Source organism: Oryza brachyantha, chromosome 5, assembly GCF_000231095.2.
Source record: "Oryza brachyantha chromosome 5, ObraRS2, whole genome shotgun sequence".
NCBI classification, from domain to species: Eukaryota; Viridiplantae; Streptophyta; class Magnoliopsida; order Poales; family Poaceae; genus Oryza; species Oryza brachyantha.
Genome location: NC_023167.2, coordinates 12,159,052 through 12,178,930, shown reverse-complemented (window position 1 = coordinate 12,178,930; position 19,879 = coordinate 12,159,052). Strand labels below are relative to the sequence as shown.

General features: G+C 41.2%; 3 protein-coding genes across 3 annotated transcripts; 1 reads left to right on the top strand and 2 right to left on the bottom strand.

The window, feature by feature from the left end:
• Positions 1-318: 318 nt before the first annotated feature.
• LOC107304230 (uncharacterized protein At5g19025-like) lies at positions 319-4,314 on the bottom strand. Its single transcript, XM_015837422.2, has 2 exons — positions 3,457-4,314; positions 319-585 (listed from the first exon to the last, which is right to left on the bottom strand). Exons 1-2 carry the CDS (start codon positions 4,203-4,205, stop codon positions 546-548), a joined length of 789 nt encoding a protein of 262 aa, XP_015692908.2. The 5' UTR covers positions 4,206-4,314; the 3' UTR covers positions 319-545.
• A 1,576-nt stretch (positions 4,315-5,890) lies between these two features.
• LOC102716500 (leucine-rich repeat receptor-like serine/threonine-protein kinase At2g14510) lies at positions 5,891-10,434 on the bottom strand. Its single transcript, XM_006654296.3, has 8 exons — positions 9,691-10,434; positions 8,900-9,348; positions 8,110-8,245; positions 7,953-8,024; positions 7,822-7,890; positions 7,664-7,735; positions 6,230-6,301; positions 5,891-6,137 (listed from the first exon to the last, which is right to left on the bottom strand). The coding sequence occupies exons 1-8, from the start codon at positions 10,329-10,331 to the stop codon at positions 6,095-6,097; spliced, it is 1,554 nt and encodes a 517-aa protein (XP_006654359.2). The 5' UTR covers positions 10,332-10,434; the 3' UTR covers positions 5,891-6,094.
• A 5,165-nt stretch (positions 10,435-15,599) lies between these two features.
• Positions 15,600-19,667, top strand: LOC102716216 (peroxisomal adenine nucleotide carrier 1-like). The gene is made up of 5 exons (XM_006654295.2): positions 15,600-16,031; positions 17,736-17,967; positions 18,065-18,211; positions 18,857-19,023; positions 19,154-19,667. The coding sequence occupies exons 1-5, from the start codon at positions 15,877-15,879 to the stop codon at positions 19,443-19,445; spliced, it is 993 nt and encodes a 330-aa protein (XP_006654358.1). The 5' UTR covers positions 15,600-15,876; the 3' UTR covers positions 19,446-19,667.
• Positions 19,668-19,879: the final 212 nt, after the last annotated feature.

Sequence of the window (19,879 nt, the reverse complement as noted above, 5' to 3'; positions counted from 1 at the left end):
AAATTACTAAACATGCTGATATTATGTTAGAATAAGCCACTGTGCTAAAATTTTGATAAAAAAGTACATATCTAATACTACATAAAGCCAACAGTGAAAAAACACAAGGGTATCATTGTCTATCTACCTTCTATCCTTTTTTTCAGGATTTTTAGAGCTGAGCAAGTAGCCAAACACTTTCAGACCACCTTTAGCTCCCAGTGGAGCTAGCTCCCACTGAAGTTTGGAGTTAGGAGTTGGGAGCTAGAGCTCTACCAAACAGGCCCTTAGTGTAAAGGAAATGCAGCGGGCAACCAGAACACCATATCATGAATATGAGAATATCGCCAATGTTTTTATTCCTTTTTGACAGTTCTTTTATTATTGCATTGTTTGTTTCCTTTCAGTATTTTTCAGTTGAGATTTCAACCAATCCCGCCTTACAATACAACATGTCACAACCATTTGTAATCGATGTATCTTTTCACTGGAAGTATATTATTTCAACAGTTCTTCCCTATGGCAGTCTGACGCAACAATGTTGCCATTGGGGCCAAGACTTTTCTTCACCGGACACCTCCATCGGCTGGCAAGCCCAGTGTGTTCCTGCAACACGCCAATTCAATCATGAAACATTCTCCTTGGTTAATCTTTCAGTGAAAAAAAAATCAGTAAATAAATAGTTCTATTATTTAGTTTAACACATGATCTAGCAATGAGTTCTAACTTTATAAGTGGTTTTATCGACGAATACTCCCACACCATTGCCGGACAACACGATTATAAGTACGATTATAAGTAGGCAATCAATTTTCACAAAAAGAGTGCCCCATTTCCTATATAGCTATAACATTTCAAAACAACAATACCAGACATGGAACCACCTTGTTATCAGCAATTATGAATACTAATAGTTTAGATTAGTTCTTACAATCAGTTAGCTTCATTAAAAAAAACTAGATGGCAAGAATATCATTTTAGCTCCAAACCTCTTTTCAGAAATTAAGACACATAGCACCAGGTAATGTGATCTATCCAGACGTATTTGTCCATCTATGATCCATTATTCCATCTATAATTTTCACCAATCCATGCAGTACTATGTATTCCTTTAGAAAATGCACTATCATGTAAATCCTAATTTAGTACTGATTTTCATGTCAAATCCAACCAATTTAAGACTAAGAAAGCAAAAATACAATTACATAACCTAGCTAAATAGCTGGCACGTTTTTAATGTCACTATGTAAGTCAACAAAGCAGTATGTGTTTCACTATTCCAAAGTGGTGTGTGTGATACAAGGTCATAAAAAAGATTGAGACAAAACAGTGGAAGGAATTTAAGAAACAAAATTTACAACTCGTTTGCTATAAGAGTTTCAACAACTCTAACCCCAAAAATTTTAGTAACAGCCACTTAGTAAAGGGTAAATGGTAACATAGGAGAATCTTTCTTAGTGTACAAAGTACTTTGAGGCAAAGTTCTGGATATTACTACAAGTATAGCAAGAACATGCTACATAGCTAGTAACAATTCTAAGCAGATATATCACAAATTTGCATGTCGTATGTCACAATTGTCCTATGAGCTGTACCAGACTACCAAGAAATGTTAGATATGCTAAAGAGCCAAAATGAACTGGTAGCGCGTACATGCTGCCAGAAAAATCAAAAAGCTCCACCAATACCAGGACAATTGCATCCTGGAGAAACAGAATTAGTGATGGTAAGGACTCAGTAGCCCTCCTTATGAACTTTAACCTTCCTAATGTAAATTGGTGCTCTGTTTTCTAATACAATCCCCAAAACTATGAACAGAACTCTAAACAAGCTGATTGTTAAAAAGTTGTGCATGAAGCACAACAAATCTCAACAGAAATGCAGCAGCTGTCATTTCAAGCCAAACTGAAATAAGACCACAATAGACAATATCACCTCTTCCCAGCAGTAGCACAATACTTCCACCCCCTCCATTGTCCCAATCCATTTCAAGATTTTTGTTTCTGATTTTTCTTAGTAGTATTACAAACATGATAAAGGAGTCACAATGAACAAAACATCTTGTATAACTGCATTATTTTTTGGCCTAGCAAGTGCTGCTCCCCAACTCTCTTCAGTCACTTAAAATGCCCCAACAAAACCTCCCGAAACATCTCAAAGAATTTAGTGTCCATTTTATCATCTTTGATTGCCAGTAGCTATCAGATCATTCAATATAAGGTGTGGCATTTTCTTTTCTTTTCATTTGACATCCCCATATCATCAAAATCTACCTGTTCACAACAAGTCATACCTTTACAATTGACAAAGCTCTTCCATGATTCCATCACAAATCTCATTTAAAAGACCCCAATGGTGGTGGTAAATGGTGAGTCCGCCATCACCCCACCAACTAATAGTAAAATTTAACAGGTAGGACCACTGTCCTTCACCCACTTTCACGCTGACCAGTCAGTGGCCACCCCTAGCAACAATATATGAATACCTAATGGATAAAACAGCAAGGAGAGAGTTGCATCTACCAGCAGCTGTGATGTCATAGGTTGATTAGTAGATGACACCTTTGTGTGGCTGTGTGCTCTAATCCCGTAACTACGTACAGACATTCTGATAATATACATAATATCAAGAGACAAAATATATATTAATGCTGGCCCCAATGGTAATAGGCAGGCTATGCGAGCACCTAACCCATATTGCGGCAGTTAGGTGCTAGATGCCGGCCTGTTCCCATGCTGGTGTGTTATGACACAAAAGGCCAAGTGGACTGGTGGGACATCTCAGAGATCGGGCGATTACGAAAGCAAAAGCAAGTTAATGTGCAGCTGAGCTCTATCCAAACAAGGAATTACAAGGCGCCTAGCACCAAGAGCAACAACGGACCCAAAAATCATTCACATCCAGCCTACTTGAGAAAGGCAGCTAAAGAATCCTAAGTTTTGTCCACAAATACAAGATAAATAAGACTAATTAGGTAGCAATGCTTGTCGATATTTTGTCACAATAACAGGATGCGGCACTCATTTGGTTACCTAATTTTTGCCAGCACTCAATTTACTTTTGCAGCCTAATTCATTTCAACACAACTCAGTCCCAAACTCATGGCCAGATTTTAGCCACAGTAAGGTTCAGTGCGAACCAAATAGCCCAAAATACCATGGAATGGAGTACATCAGAATACTGATACAGAAAAAATAAGGAACGTCCCCTAAGCACGCTCTGAAGATCAGAGAGAACTATATGACCATACCATACTTTACCCATTTTTTACAAATAAATAGACGATTAAATCAAAGATAATGTAAGATAACCTCAAACAGCAAACACAATGCTCCTCTAAACATTAATTTTACCCCACGCTGGTTCTATCTAGTGTGCAAGTGCAACAGGGTAGCATTCGTAGCATCGAAATGGCGAACCTGAAGTGATCTGATGGAAGTTTTAAGAAATGAACTATGGTCAACGAGCAAAACTCACCTCTTGCTCCGGCGCTTGCTCTTGGGAACACCCCAGCCCTCCAGCTTAGCAATAGGGCACCCACACCGGTTGCGGAAGAGAAGGACGGCGCGGCCGTTTGGTGGCGCCATCCGGCGTAGCTCCGCGCGGAGGCACTCGTAATCCGGGTTGTTCCCACCCTGCCCGCCCTTCCACGGCAGCGCCTCGATCTCGCGCCACATGGCGGCGTCGGCGCCGGTGCCGCCGCCGCCGCCGCCGCTGCTCCCGGTGCCGGCGCGCACGGACTCCTCGGTCTGGAGCTGGACATCGAACTCCAGCGCCTTGACGAGGCCCCGGCACCGCGGGTTGCGGCAGCGCCGGCGCGGGAGGCGGCCGCAGGAGAGGAACGTCGCCCAGGCGAGCGCCGCCGCCGCGCCGAGGTAGGGCATCGCGGCAGAGCCGGCGGCGATCACCGCGGCGGCCGGCGGCGAGGCGAGCAGCGGGGAGAGCGAGCGCGAGACGTGCGCGAGCGACGAGCCGAGCAGGAACGCCACCGAGAAGAGCACGAGCAGCAGGATGAGGAGATCGAGCGTCGCCGACGACGGCGTGTGCCTGCAAGCCGGCGCCGCCGGCGGGTAGACCGACGGCACCTGGTGCCCTCCTCCGCCCGCGCCGCCCGTGGACCGGGACGAGGCGGAGGAGGACGGGTGGGGCATCGCCGGGGGGCAGGGGGCGACGGCGACGGCGACGGCGGCGGCGCGGTTGGTGGAGGAGGGGAATGGCCGGAGCATGACGCGGCCGGCGCCGGGGGGGCGGTGGTCGTGGTGGGGATTAATCGGGTGGACTTAATTGGGATCCGATTCCTTGCTTGCCTTGTAAATGGCTTTCTTTCCGCCTTGCGGCGAGTTGGGGTTTTGGACGTTTCGGACTCTGCCTTTCCCTTACTTTTTTATCTTTTCTTTTTTCTAATCGAGATTAGCCTATAGCTTTAATTAATTTATTATTAGGGGCTTAATTAGGGACGGCCAGATTGCGATTGAGTTGGGTGGTGGATCAGATCGATCAGAGACCAGGGACTCTGTCTTTTGTTATTGATGGGGGTGTCCGTAAATTGACTTGCTCAGGGTGATATTCTTTTCTTTTCGTAGGAGGTCAGGGTGTTAATCTAATTGAAGCTGTCTAATTTAAATAAATATTTCTTATTAGACATCATATAGTTATTATGAACAAAATTGCTTATTGATAATAATAATAAATAATAATAATAATAATAATAATAATAATAATAATAATAATGGATAAGGTTTTTATACATAGACAACGATCTAAAAGGAAATGTTTTAAAATAAATTACAATGAAAAGCTTAAAATTAACTCCAAATTAATTTTTAAAATTAAAATTCTGCTTATGGTTATAAGGTGGCAAAATGATTGGATTATTAAACTATTGTATTGATATCTCGACTCTTTAAATCAAGCAAAATATCCTAATTAAATACAATATGCTATCGATCTTACGAGAAATTATATGTAACCAAAGCTACTTGATGTTCGGTGTTTGTGTTTAAAGTTTAGAGGCCCTTGTCAGTAGTACGTAATAAGATTAGCACGTGCGCGAGAAGATGTCCAACTTGAATTATGTACCTGGTCCTGTACCAAGAAACCATCAACGTGAGCTCGCTTTATAGACGAAGAGAGATCTTATGAAGTACTCTTTATTTCGAAGTACTTTAAAGAGCAGCTCGAGAGACCAACTAAATGTTAGGTGCGGCCTATCAACATTTGGAGAATATAGTCAACGAGTGTTTTACCCATAGACATAGAATTGATGGTACTTAACAACTTTTGTCATATTTGTTTTCCTTTTAGGTAGTGTGTTGGGTTATGTGCATCTTAGTTATACAGATGTTAAAAGTGTTATCAGAATAATTATATAAATTGATCGAGTTCAATAAAACTTTCATTATCTTAAAAAAAGCTAAAATCTAATAAACCTAGCTTGATGATCACATTTTTTGAGAAACCGTGATATCTAAAAGCTGTTGCGGGCTAACGGCCACACTGTTTTGTTCCACCGGCCTGCAGCTATTGATCGATCCACGGCATCACTTGATATCCTATAATAATGACTGCACCAAATACGACAGTTCGCACAATCAAGTTGAAATTTGCCCTTTTATCATGAATTTACTTATTTACACTTCGCACAATCAAATTAAGGTTTGCCTTTGCCGGAGATTTTTCCAAGATCAATTCATGCTGCTGTTTGTCGGCGGCAAAATGCCAAATGGCCTAATTTGAATCAACAAACAAGGACAGAGACGTATCTATTTTGGTCCCTCTAACAGGACGGTGTCTGGTTCTCATTTCTTCGGCAATGACCCAAAGGGCGGAGACGTAAACACACTGTGACTTTCTTCATGCATCCAACCCTTTTTTTTCTTGACTATTTGACAATGTGAACTACAACAAACTGTACAATCAATACTACATATATTCACTGCCGTTGCTAGCGGCTGACAGGGTCCGGTACAAATCATCTGACACTGTGACTTGCTTTCATGTACAGAATGGCAACAAAATCTTGGTGTAGCCAACCAAAGAATCGATTAACTGTCCTCCTAGTTCTGAATTCTGTTGAGTACACTTCAGAGTAATTGATTGCAAAAGATGCCTGATTTCAGCGGGGTGGTCTTGGAGAGAAGTTGTTCCCAGGAAGAAACCTACCAATTATACAAATGCAATTAAGAGAAATCCCATGAACATGTGAACCTAGGAAATACAGATTTCTGTCTGGAGATCAAATAAGACTTACTGGTAATTCAATCCTTGCTTGAACAGCAAGTTCAGTGGAACTGCTCCAACCAGTTCATTGTTCTGCAAGAATCTGAATCAAGAGAAACATTGTAAGTTTTTAACAGACTGCGACTTGTCTGTTCCAACAAAGTGGTGAAAAATCATGGATACAAAATCCGATGAGCATAGTCTCAAGACTGCCTTGTTAACAATATCATATTGCAACAAAGAAAAAGCATGAGCCTCGATGAAACTCACATAACATAGTACAAGCATAAACTGATGAAGCCACATAAAATGGAATAAGAATGTACTGGGAGGTTAAATTGCATGGACAGATTAAACAGGACCTTAATCAAGCAAGTAGATAACCTAATGCTTCGACCAATTTCTCTCAATAAAAGAGGCAGCATATATTTGGAAGTGAAGGTGGTATTTCAGGGGGTCAAGTAGATTTTTTCCTAAAATAAAGTAGAGAATAATACCAGGTATGAATTTATTTCTTTTTCAGCTGATTCACTCCCTCTGTCTGATTTTATAGTGCATATTTTGATTTGGGATAGTCGTCAAAATTTTACTTGCCCATTAAATTCTCAATGGCCACAAATTTTAGTCCAGGGTCACCTTTACACAATTTGGAGGGTCATAATGGGCCTTTCCAACACTTCAGGAGTATTTAAGGATTTGCCACTGTTAGAAGTGGCATTTAACAATTTGCCACCATGTGTCTATGACATGTGGGCCTAGGATTTGTTAGAATTTTCCCCATATATGTATTATGGGTATAGGGTAGTCTTCACCCATTGCCCAAATTGTAAAAAATGGAAACATTGCTGTACAAAGCTGTTTGCTACCTTAAATGACTTAAACTTAAACCTAAAGATTACTCTATCCCTACTTTAAAAAGCAAAGGAAGATATTGCAGAATGAGGAAACATGCCAGGTAGATTCTACTCCCTCTGTCCCAAAATGAATCAACATTTAGGGATGAACCCCAGAAGTGGGTTTTTTTGGGGACCGACAGAGTATAAATTAAAAGTTAGACACCAGAAATCTATGTTATGTAGTTTTACTTTGCATGTTTACAAATGGTCATGCATTGCAAATTACTAAAAATAACAAAAGATTGTGCATTGCAGAAGACCATTAAAGGGCAAGTGACGACTTATTTCCTAGCAGCACATCAAACATATTTATCCAGTAAATAGATATTTCCTTGTGTTAGTTGTTTAATGAACAATGACAGAGCCCTTTCATGCAGTTTTAACTTCACTGTCTTCCTCAATCAAGAATGAAATAAGATTATGTTGAATACCATGTATTTTGAAGATAAGTGTACATGCTATGCAGGATAAAAAACTGTATTTACTATATTCAAATGAAAAATATTGGCATAGGCAACATGTAGAATTATAATGTCAAACCATAAGGGAAGTAATACAAGTCAACTTACAGTTCACGCAAAGATGCAAGTGTCCCCAGTGTCTGCGGTACTGTTCCATTTAATTTGTTGTCCTGCAGGTGCCTACAGAAAAGAGTATTTCCCTAAGTAATGGATAAGCAAACATTATCCATATAGCTTGGAGAATAAAGAGCTAAGTATTAGCTTACAGTCGTGTGAGATTCCTCAGGTTGCTGAGATTTGGAATAGGTCCAGATAAGCTATTGTTTGCAAAAGATCTGTTCACAGAAATAGTGTTAGTTTTGATATTCAGTCAGTTTAATGTATATACAGAACTTACATATCAGTCAGAGCAGTGAGACTTGCTATGTCAGATGAAAGATATCCAGAGAGACCCATACTTGAAAAGTTCCTGGTGTAAAACAATACAGAAAATCATTACTGCAAAGGAGAAAAGAATCAAATCAAAATACTATAAGCAAATGAGGATAACTAACAATGAAATGACACGTGGTTTTAAGCCTTTATCACATGTAACTCCACTCCAAGCATATCCATTAGGCATACATGGATCTCCATTCCAATCATCAGGTATATTTTGAAGACTTCTCTTAATACTCTCCAGGGCACGTGCTGTAGAAATTGTGGAGTAATTATATGTTAACCTAATAAAAAGATACACAAGCAGACTACTGAAAGGTGCTAAACAAGTAACAGTAACTTGGTGCATTACAAAAAAATCGGTTGATACATATGCCCTCAACAATATTTAGTCAATACATTTTTGTACCAGAAAACAGTAGGCAACTCACATACTGTAACTTCTATAAATAAAATAAATTTGCAGAGTTATTTACATTGCAGAGGAATTAAGTTGTATCAAACCATGAATTTTTATTGGATAATTTGTTACCCCGTTAAGATACCAGCCCGCACTGTCACCTGATAAATAACAGAAATAGTTCAACAAGTAGGTGATGCTATAAATTAACACCTCATGGAGTTAAAGAGTGACATGTCCCATGGCCTATGTAGCAATATTTTTTCATAAAACAACATTTTGATAACTTCTGCTACATACATAATGATAATGTCTTGTGCATATAATTGCCATCAAAGTCTCAGTACAGAAAATTTTGTGCTTAGAAATAGCATTCATTGGATCATACTGGTAGGAATTGCCTCCAGCCTATCATTTTCATACTGCCAGGAATTTTAGCCATTTAATTTAACCTATTATGAAAAAGATACAAATGAAACAACAAATATATTTAGCAACTGACATACCATCCCGAGCAAATGTGTATCCTCCTAGAGGGAAAAGTCCAAAGACCTCACCAGCATTGATAAGTGGAGGCAGACCAGAAACAGGAGTCAAAATAACTCTGGTCAAGCCTGAGAGAATCCATTGTGTTGCAAAGACAGAAAGGCCAGCTGATGTTACTGTTAGACCTTCGTAGAAGCTGTAATCATTTATATATACATTAAAGGTCCTCGAACTGTTAGATACTGTATCAGCAAAATAAAGAGCAACATAATAGCTATCATTCTGGAGAGGTATCTGAGGCCATTCCAACACCAATGGTGCATCTTGTTCTGCCACCAAAGCTGTATTAAACACCCCAGGAGGTGGAAGATTCCAAAAATCAGCTGAGGTGACATTGTGGGTACTACTGACTGCATGTTTACTGTCTGGAAATGGCTGCCAATAGCGATTGAAGGTGTCATTAGGGTACCTAAGTTTGAATACGGGAGAACAGGTCAAAATGTTATACAGATCTTGTAAAATTTACAAACACAAGAATTATATATATAGATATAATATCACTATGCATTAACCCCTGACAAGAGAAGCTAAAGTGAGTACTGCTTATTTGTGCCAAAAATTTCACATATCCCTATAACCTGCAAACACAAATGTCCACCGTGCCAAGATTGGCTCAGCTTCACTTCTAGCGAATCATGTACAGAACATTTCATCACTATGCTAATCGTAATAAAAGATTTCCATTATCTACAGAAATCGTAATCAAACAGAGACCGCAGAATAGTTATGGCAAGAGTGAAAGGGCACTCACCTCTCAACATCACCAGCGGAGCCAAACTTGGTACGCGCAATGAGTCCCATGGCGCTGCTATTGAAATTCGTGGCGTTGTACACCGAATCATGAAGCTGGATCACCTGCAGCGCGTTGATGAAAGGGCCGCCGTCGGTGTAGTCCGGGTTCACGCCGAGGCAGAAGCTCATGTTCCTGCCGCTCGCGCCGAACACGGCCTCGTAGTACGACGCGCTGCCGGCCAGGACGTCGTCGGTGGTGTTGACGGCGGTCCAGAAGGTGCCGTCCACGATCAGGTCGAAGACGGGAGGCGGCAGGGAACCGGGGCGGGCCCCGTAGAAGAAGGTGGGGCGGAGCAGGTAGCGGCGGTTGCGGTCGACGGGGAGCTCGTAGCAGAACTTGGCGCCCGGCTTGCGCGGGAACACGCGGAGGGTGGCGAGCGCCGGGTCGAGGAGGCCCCGGCCCTGGTCGGGGAGCTGGCGGGGCACGCCGCCGGAGACGTAGCCGCCATCGGGGAGCCAGTCGAGTCCGCGCCCGTCGGTGGTGGGCCCCGCGGCGCCGCAGTCGAGCAGGTAGTAGTACCCGCGGAACGGCGGCTGGGCGGCGGCGAGGCCGAGGAGCGCGGCGAGGAGGGCGAGGCGGCGGAGGAGGCCACCGTGCATCTTGGGCTCTCTCGGCGGCGTGATTTTTTTTTTTTCCTTTTTGGGGTCCCTTCCCCCGGTGGATTTCGGGTGGAAATGGTGTGGAATTCGCGGTGTTCTCGCGTTGTGCTGTGCGGGGCGGGGCGGGGCGGGGCGGGTTGACTGGCTCGTGCCCGCGGGAGGACGGAAGGTGGGCGGCGCGGCGGTCAGGAGGAGGACGCGGTCGGGGCTGATGCGTGCGGCGGAAGGGGTGTCGCGGGGAGCGTTGTCGTCGCGTCGCGGTTCGGTTGGGCCAGCTTGGCAGGGGCGACGCGGGTTCGCGGGCACTTTTCGGTGGCGTTGCCTCCTTCGGTTTTCCGTGTGATTGCGTCTGCAGTAGACGATGGAAGTCTTGTTAATACGGATGATAACAGGTACAATAGCTGGACTATAAACCAGCTATAAATATATTTTAAAAAGATAAGAGAAGAGAGGTGGACTACTAATTTATAGTCAGCTGCACACGGGTTTCAAGACAAAATGTGTGTATGACATGTGGGACCATGTATTGATGTTTTGTAAGTAACTATTGTATGACTTAGCTATTAGATTGGCTATAGATGAATTGGAGCCAGTAGTTGGCTATACTATTGAACTTGCTCAAGTATAATAGCAGGTTATAAGCTGGCTATATGCTTATGTGGAGAAGAGAGTGAATGAGAGAGAGTGTAAGCTGGTTGTAAGCTTATAGCCAGCTTAGGCACAGGAACCAAGAAACTCTGTGAGAATGACATGTGGGTCCTGCATTAATAATGAAAAGCTAACTAGTATATGGGTGGGCTAAAAAAAGACTATAAGAAGTCTTATAGCCAGCTTGTTCGTTATATTATTAGCCTTGCTCTAAGAGGGGGGAGAAGAGATGTGGACTACTAATTTGTAGCCAGCTATACACGGATTCCAAGATAAAATATGTGTATGACATGTGGGATCATGTATTGATGTTTTTCTCGATAATTATTGTATGAATTGTCTATTAGATTGATTATAAATAAATTGGAGCGTGTAGTTGGCTGTACTATTGAACTTGCTCTTAGAACGTTCACGTAGAGCCGTAGAGGACAAATACGTGAACATCCTATTTAACTACTGCCTCTGTTTTTATAATATAAAATATTTGACTTTTTTAGTTCCTCGTCTTATTAAAAATTAGTATAAATATAAAAAATGACAATCTGTGTTTAAAGTACTTTTAATAATAAATTAAGTCACAAGTAAAATAAATAATATTTTCATAATTTTTTGAACAAGTCAAATGGTCAAACATTGCAAGCAAAAAAGTCAAACATCTTACATTCTGAAACGGAGGGAGTATTATGTATAAACTTTAGATATATAATTTTACACATTTAAACTTTAAACATATGAATGTTGTATGTATAAATTTTAAGTATATATAAATGTTGAACATAAATTACTTTAATATAGATATATAAACATATAGATTTAAAAATAAAAATCTAATTCTAATCTGAATTAGAGTCGAATATGTAAATTTTATATGTATAAATATTGATGGCACAAATTTTATAGGTATAAACTTTCCAAAGTAGATCATAAAGAAAAAGAAAATAACAGGCGTTCACATGGAAGTGGGGCTTGCGAACGTTAACTAAATAACCTATTTTTACGGGCCACCTTGTCTTTTCACTTAAACTGATATTTATAAGCTATAAAATTTAATTTGGGTTAATTTTAAATACATGATATCCCTCCAAATCCATATTCAGGGAGGAAAAATATTGTGAAATATATTGCTTTCTATTTTTGTCCTGCTATTCTTTTGTGTTTTGTAATGTTTATTTGTGTTCATTTGTGAGTTGTGGTATATTTCTTAGAGAAGTATAATACATGGTAGTAGAGACTATAAATTGGCTATAAGATGATCCGAAGAAAAGAGATAATGAGAAAAAAAAAGTGGGGTTCACTCTCTAGCTATACACCCACTAAAAAAATATATTAAATGCAAAGATAAGAGAAAGATATATGAGATAAAAATTATAGCCAACCTATTATATACGTTGACTATACAAAGTTGGCCTCACTATTAAACTTGCTCTTATCTTCAGAAAAATTATATATTTTTATAGGATTTGAAACAGATTAAGGATATTTTTTTTAAAGCGGGAGAATTTATTGCATGCCGATGAACATCTTTAATGAACAGATCAAGGCTTTATTTGAAACACATATTTGTCGAGATGTAGGAATAGAATATTATGTCCATTGAATTTCTACCGGAAATTAAAACACAGAAAAATTTTATTGATGTACAGGAGAAACACATGTATTTAGAGTCATGTAAAGAATAAAACATAAGTGTATACTTATTTCTCCAAAATATTTTTACGATTGCACAGTCCATAGGAATTTCAAAGAAAATGATAGATGCATTTTTTTTGTTTCAAAAACTTTCATATGAATTTTTCTATAGAATTAAAGTTCTCTAAATTACCTATGTTTTAAGAAGAGACCAAGAGGCTCAGTAGCAAATCTGAGTGAAATAGGCCTAAACCTATCCCGCTATGTGTACTAAATGGGCCTCTAGATGTAGCTGGGCTTGTTCTCTCTATAGGTCCAGACCTCGTCGAAGGCCTCATGATACCTTTAGCATTCGGCTTGGATGCACCTAACCTTCCATCACACAACTCAGAAATCATAATAGAAGGTAGCAGTCAAGTAGAGCAGTAGATCTACCATTTTCATAAAGGGATAGTGGCCAAATCCACACTAATCAGAGGAAACAAGCAAAAAAATACAAGAAAAAGAGTGAAGTATGCCATAATAACACAAGGAACACTGCAATGGACTAGGAGGAAATCTAGCCATTTCTTATTGGATAGTTTGACGCATAAGGATACGGCAAAATCTAACGGGAAGAGATAAAGACATGTGCAAGAGATGGGTGTGATGTATGACAACGGGACTGAGCGGCTCTCAACAACAGCGGGACGGAGGGCATGGAGGAGGACCAGCGACAATTTGGAGGTGAGAGTGTATGAAGGATGACGGCCGCAAGAGTAGATCTAAGCGCTCCTGCCTAGCAACAACATGCTTGTATGACTGCCGCCCTAGAGCACCCAACCCTACCTTTTCATGAGTGGGGAACAAATGAGGATAGAGAGGTAGGACGATTTCACCCTTTTGCATGCGTGGGTGCAACGGTTGCATATGCAGGCACAGGCCAAGGAGCGAAGCTGGAATGGGCCGCTTTGACTCAGTCTGTCCTCGGGAGTCTTTTTGCATCTACTGGGCCTGGTTGAGAACTCGACCAAGCAACCAAATAGAACAAATGCCGGATACGAGCCAAGTGTAACCCAGGCAACCAAACATGCCCTTAGTTATAATTAATGTCTAGGTTGTTATTCGTATGCCCGTTCGACAGCCAAGGAGAATGTGCACATGGACCGTAGTACGTGCAAGTTTTTAATATTTCTGGTTGTAGAAAAGAGAAAAAGGAAAAAAAAGTTACTACCTCCATGTGTCAACCTTTAGATCCTTTGATCCTTTGTCTTATTAAACAAATTTTACGTTTAACTTGATATGCAAACAAACAAGGTACATATACTCCCTCTATTCTAATATAAGCATTTCTATAACTCAAATTCCATACCACATAAATATTTCTGTTGTGATTTCTATAATTTCAATCATTCTAATAATTCCAGAGCTTGTAATGTTTAGAAAAGGAATCTAATCAACTAAAATTTTAAAAATAGCCACTGAAGTGACTAAAAGAGAATCTCTTGATATCTCCTATACGATAAACAACATAAAAATATTTATATTTTAGAATGCAGCGGTACCTATTAATTATTTTGTTGTGATTTATTTTATTATTAAATTTATCTTAATCATCACTCGTAGTTTTACATATTTTTATAATTTATTGAATAAAACGAATAATTGCTCAGGTGAAAGGGGACGTGAAAGAACAAGCCTAGCCGGTCGAATCCAACGCCCTCTCGATTCTATAGAGACGTGCACGGAGACAATCTAATCAATACGTAACTACGATGGTCAAGTATGGGCAAAAAACCGATTTTGATGTATAGAGTGGCATCTAATTGATGTTGTAAAATTTGTAATAACACCCATGCAAATACATAAATTATAATGGTATTTTTCTAAACTATAATTAATCTAATTAACTCAATTTATTAATGCATCCGCATAATTTCATATTTGCAATTGGCTGGCACTGGCAAAGTGGCAATTTACCACCGCATCCACAGATTCATCGCACCCTATAGCAGTACTACACCGGAGCATCACCCCACCAAATGCATCAGGCACCCACAAATGCACAAAACGGTTTGGTCATGTGACTATTCGTGCCAACGGATTAAGAATATCCCCACCAGTACGTACAGGCATCTGACATCTCTCTCGGTTGTCACCAAGATCCCCGACGTGAACGCGACGGAAACAGTAGAAAAAAATCATGGTGAATTATTTGGGTATTTCATATAAAAAATAACGATACATTTATAAATAAAAAATAATTTATAAGTAAAAATTGTACGTAGTCTTACCGATCTAAAAGTCAATAATAACAAATAAATTTTGATATAAAAAAAATAAAATTAATTATAAATTTAAGTTTAAAGATATAAATGCTAGTCGTAACTTATAAGAGCTATAACCAACTAAATACTGATGTGAAAAAGAGAAGAGAGGAGATGCTATAAATTTATAGTAAGCTCAGGTATAAGAACCAAAACAATATGTGAGAGAGACATGTGTGTACTACATTAAAGATGAAAAGCTAACTATTATATGAATGTATTATAAAAAAACTAGGTATATTATTAACCTTGCTCTTGCTCTAAAAGCAAGAACAAGTATAAGCGGAAAGATAGGCCGACAGACCGCCGAGCCGCCAACCGGCACGCGGTTCACGTGTCGAGCGCGAAGACGACGACGGACCGGTCTCGCCCTCGCGGTCACCTCCCGTCGCGCCACCCCGTTCCGACTCCCCACCCCACGCCCCCCGTCGTCGCCGTCTCCGACCCTTCACCCATCCACCCCACTCGCCACAACCAACGCCGCCCGCCGCCCCTTCCTTGGCCCCCGCGCCGTGCTCTGCACGCGAACCCGCCCCGGGATATCGCATCGCATCGCAGGGGCACCACCAACACGGCAACACCCCTCGTGCCGCACGACAACTAGTATTTCAGTAGCACGGCCGGCCCGACTGCTGCTGGTCGACTCGCGTACCAACGCCAGCGCAGCCGCCAGCACGAGTGCACGACTCCGCGGCGGCGGCGGCCCGTCTCCACGTCATCATCCCCCGCCCCCACCTTCCCTCGCGCACCACCGCAGCTCTCGCCTACTAGTACTGCCGTTGCCGTGCCGTTTCCATCTTCTATCCCCCTCTCCCTCCCTCCCTCTCTTGCCCGCGCCCCGCGATTTCTCCTACTCCTCTCTCCCTCTTCCTCTCGCTCCCCGCCCCGCGCCCGCGCCCACGCCGCGCGCCGCTTCGGGATCTATCTCGTCGTGGGAGAGGAGAGGAGAGGGGAGAAGGGTGATGGCGGGGGACGGGGTGGACTGGGAGAGCCTGGCGGAGGCCACGTCGGGGGCGGTGGGGGCGCTCGTCAGCACCACCGTGCTCTACCCGCTCGACACCTGCAAGACCAAGTTCCAGGCCGAGCTCCAGACGCAGCCGGGCGCGCACAAGTACAGGTGAGCAGCCAGCGATTGTCTCTCTTCCCTCTTTTTTTTTTTCGCCATGTGGTGGATCGCTGGTCCCTTTGGCCGGAGCTGGCTGGCTGGCCGGCCGGCGAGATCGCCGGTTCGAGCAGTGGGGTTCTGGATCGAGAGGCGGCTCCGTCGGAATTGGGATCCGGCTGTTGCTGATTCTACAGTGTTTGGGATGGTCGTGATACCCCGTGAACTGTTGCGATTATCTGGCGTCAGTGGTGGCTTATGCGTTGATCTTCATACAGGCCAATTGAGAATTCTCGTCCTTAATAAATCTCGTTTGGTGGCAAAGGATGAAGGAATCCTCAGTAAAGGGACTTTTAGAGCAAGTATTTACATTACATCTATTCTATGTATTAGTTTTACACTTCAAAGGGAATTCAGATTAATCTGGAACCGTATGGTATATCGGCACCATGTTTGGTTTGAGAATTTTTGGTTTTAGCTCTCAGTTGCTCGGCTCACCAGGCCACCAACAGGTGTAGGTTATAAAACGGTTCAACCAAGTAGGAAGGACTCTAGGCATATAGTACAGGTTTTTCTGTGGCCAGTCAATCAAGTAGCCATGAAAGAATGAATCAACGGACAGAAATATTATATATATTTTCTGGATGGAAGAGGTTCAATACCCGTTTATATTGAAAGCCAGAGTTTTGCAGGTGATAATATCATAAGAGAATAGAGCTGGGAGCATCTCTGGCGTTACAGGTAACAGACATATTAGTAGATGACACCCAAGCCTAAAAAAGAAACTACCAAACAACAACAGCAGCCAGCATTGAGTTAGTTCATTCAGGTCAGTCAGAGAAGTGTCTAAAATACGAAGTAGGTCATTGAACACTGAAAATAGATGATCTTTAGCCTCTAGTATACCACAAAACCTTCATGTTTTATTCAACAACACTACACTCCACAGCAGTAGCAGATCTGCAGATGAGTGTGTAGCTCAGTGCTAGAACACTTAGTAGAGATGCCGCTCACCAGGGCTCGAATCCTGGGTGCTCTGTTTTGTATCTACCCCGCTGCACAACGGCTGCAGAGTGTCCCAGGACCCAGGTTGCCAAAGAGGCATGCGCTGGTGAAGTTCCTGCCAAGGCCTGGTTTTGGCAGGTCCCTTCTTTAAAGCTAAGTCAAGGGGGACATCCTTCCCCCTTTATGGAATTTTGTTACACTCCACAGCAGTGGGAAACTTACTAAGAAATGAGTGCCATACAAATGTTTTGAGAGGTATTTTGCCTTTCCATATTTCCCATCTTTTATGCACTGATTGCTCCACCACAAGATATAAGGTTGTGGAGGGACTTGGCCATGTACATATTATTTTCCCTTCCATAGTATCAACCTGGATGTGAATATGTGATGCGGCTGATTCCTGACTCGTTAGGTCTTCTCAGCTAACTCTAGTATAGTAATTGGGGATGTGCATTAACCTTGACATTTCACATATTAGTACCTCCCTTGGTTGTACTTTTATACTCTTGAAGTTAAGTTGATTTGGGTGTCATGCATTTTCGCCAGCGTCCCATCTTTCATATGTTTCACAGGATCCAGGCATTCTGCAGTTTGCTTTAGGATATGTTGCTTCATGGTGTTGCATCTCTAGCATGTTTATTTTCAGCATCTGTAGTATTCCTAAGAGATGTTGCTTCATGGTAATTCTTAAATGGTCTCACGTTTTTCTTTCAGGAATCTTTCAGATGTCTTTTGGGAAGCTGTTCAGAAAAGACAAATTCTATCCCTTTATCAGGGCCTTAAGACAAAGAACATCCAATCTTTCATTTCGCAATTCGTTTATTTTTATGGCTATAGCTACTTCAAAAGACTTTACTTGGAGAAGAGTGGAAACAAGTCTATTGGCACAAAAGCGAACTTGTTAGTTGCAGCTGCTGCTGGTGCTTGCACAGTTGTTGTCACTCAGGTACTAACGGTATTAGTACATAGCTACCATTGATCATTCACTGAAAATCAATTTTAACTGCTGACCTTGTGTGTCTGTTTCTCCTGTGTGTTTTCAGCCACTAGATACAGCATCTTCTAGAATGCAAACAAGTGCCTTTGGTAAGTCCAAAGGGCTTCGAGCAACTCTTGCCGAAGGCACTTGGCTTGAGGCATTCGATGGCTTGGGCATTTCTCTTATATTAACATGTAATCCTTCTATTCAGGTACAGAGCTTCTGCATTGTTCAACTTTGTATCATGTATAGATACGTAGGTAGTGAGGTACTTTTAAAAATGATAGTTACACAGTTATTTTATATGCATATTTAAATCAAAGTCACAAATTCATTTGTTTAAAACACGCAGCAAGGGGCAAAACGATGGAATTGTTGATTGGCTGTGCATTATACTATATTTTTATATAAATGAAATGCAAAGCAACTCTCATGCTTTTTTGTTTAATAATTAGAAATATCCTGAGCTCAATAATGGAGGAATTTCAGAACTTCATGTCTGAGCTACTGTCAAGTTTGTTTACTAGAACTGTGTACAGCAAAACTATTTAGTTCTAAAAAACCGAGTTTGTGGAATTGTTTCTTCCTGGTTCAGTTGACAAAAATTGGCTGTAAATATTAGTTTAGTTATGTAACTGTTGAAACTTCATTTAATTCAAGTATGATGTATATATTATCTGCCTAAACATTATGGGCTAGGTAATGTGTATAAAGAAATGCATTTGTATCAAAGAAGCTGTAGGAAACAACTGGATACAGATTTTAAGGATGTTGGACTTGTGAGTTTCACTTTTATTCTTTGCATGCACTAATTGATAATTAATTTTTTATGGTTGTTGTTACCTGTCTGTTGCAGTATACGGTATTTGATCAGCTCAAGCAAAAGCTAATTCAGAGACAGAGACGTAAAAATGCAGAATCAGGGAGTGGTTCTTCACAAGTTGCTCTTTCTGCTTTCTCAGCATTTCTCCTTGGTGCCATCTCAAAAAGTGTTGCTACGATATTAACTTACCCACTAATCAGGTCAATAAACTTCTCTTTCTCAGCACTCAGCAGATGTATATCTGGACCTTTCACCTGCTTTTGCTTGCTAGTTCTCTGTATAAATTGTTATTATCACCATGGCAAATTATATGACGTTATCCTCAAACAGGTGCAAGGTTATGATTCAGGCTGCAGACCCTGATGAGGATGATGATGATGAATCTGAAAAGCCAGGCAAATCAAAATCTCCCAAAACAATGCTGGGTGCCTTGCATGCCATGTGGATCAAGGAAGGCATCCCAGGCTTATTCAAAGGACTACATGCTCAAATATTGAAGACTGTTCTGAGTTCTGCGTTGCTGCTGATGATAAAGGAGAAGATTTCAAGGTTTACTTGGATCTCACTGCTTGCGCTGCGGCGATATCTCTTTGTTTCTCAGAAGAGAATCAAGAGTGCATAACGTCTATTACCTTTGTAAAAAAACAGTAGTCACCCATGTGGGTATTGCGGTATTTTGAGATCCTGTGCCAAAGAATAAATATCAGGAAATAAGGAACAAGTACAGAAAGCGAAACATCACGTTATACATGTGAGATCTTTTTATTAGAGTCAGGGAATGTTTCTGAATAAATTTGTTTGTTTCTTCTTTTACCCCTGAATGTCTACAGCTGTTGAAATGAAATAGTTCTTGCCCAGAATTATTTGTGATGACATATCAGTTCTTTAGATACTCCTTTCTTTGATAGAAATGAATCAGTTGCAGTAAACATCCTAAGAAATGAAGATATTTACTCTTCTGTAGAAGTACTCGTATTTCTTTGTCAAGTAGTGTTTGAAGGATTTCTGTAAAATTAAAAAAGAAAAAACTGAGCACGGGCATAAGTAGCGGTTGAT

What these genes read in the sequence shown, in the direction of transcription:
- LOC107304230 (XM_015837422.2), bottom strand. Translation starts at nt 4,205, where the DNA reads ATGCTCCGGCCATTCCCCTCCTCCACCAACCGCGCCGCCGCCGTCGCC. An exon ending in AGCAAGCGCCGGAGCAAGAG is followed by an intron (nt 586 to 3,456) that starts GTGAGTTTTGCT and finishes GGCGTGTTGCAG; the next exon opens with GAACACACTGGGCTTGCCAG.
- LOC102716216 (XM_006654295.2), top strand. Translation starts at nt 15,877, where the DNA reads ATGGCGGGGGACGGGGTGGACTGGGAGAGCCTGGCGGAGGCCACGTCG. An exon ending in CCGGGCGCGCACAAGTACAG is followed by an intron (nt 16,032 to 17,735) that starts GTGAGCAGCCAG and finishes TTTTTCTTTCAG; the next exon opens with GAATCTTTCAGATGTCTTTT. An exon ending in GCACAGTTGTTGTCACTCAG is followed by an intron (nt 17,968 to 18,064) that starts GTACTAACGGTA and finishes GTGTGTTTTCAG; the next exon opens with CCACTAGATACAGCATCTTC.
- LOC102716500 (XM_006654296.3), bottom strand. Translation starts at nt 10,331, where the DNA reads ATGCACGGTGGCCTCCTCCGCCGCCTCGCCCTCCTCGCCGCGCTCCTC. An exon ending in AAACCACGTGTCATTTCATT is followed by an intron (nt 8,025 to 8,109) that starts GTTAGTTATCCT and finishes GTTTTACACCAG; the next exon opens with GAACTTTTCAAGTATGGGTC. An exon ending in CTTGCATCTTTGCGTGAACT is followed by an intron (nt 6,302 to 7,663) that starts GTAAGTTGACTT and finishes CTCTTGATTCAG; the next exon opens with ATTCTTGCAGAACAATGAAC.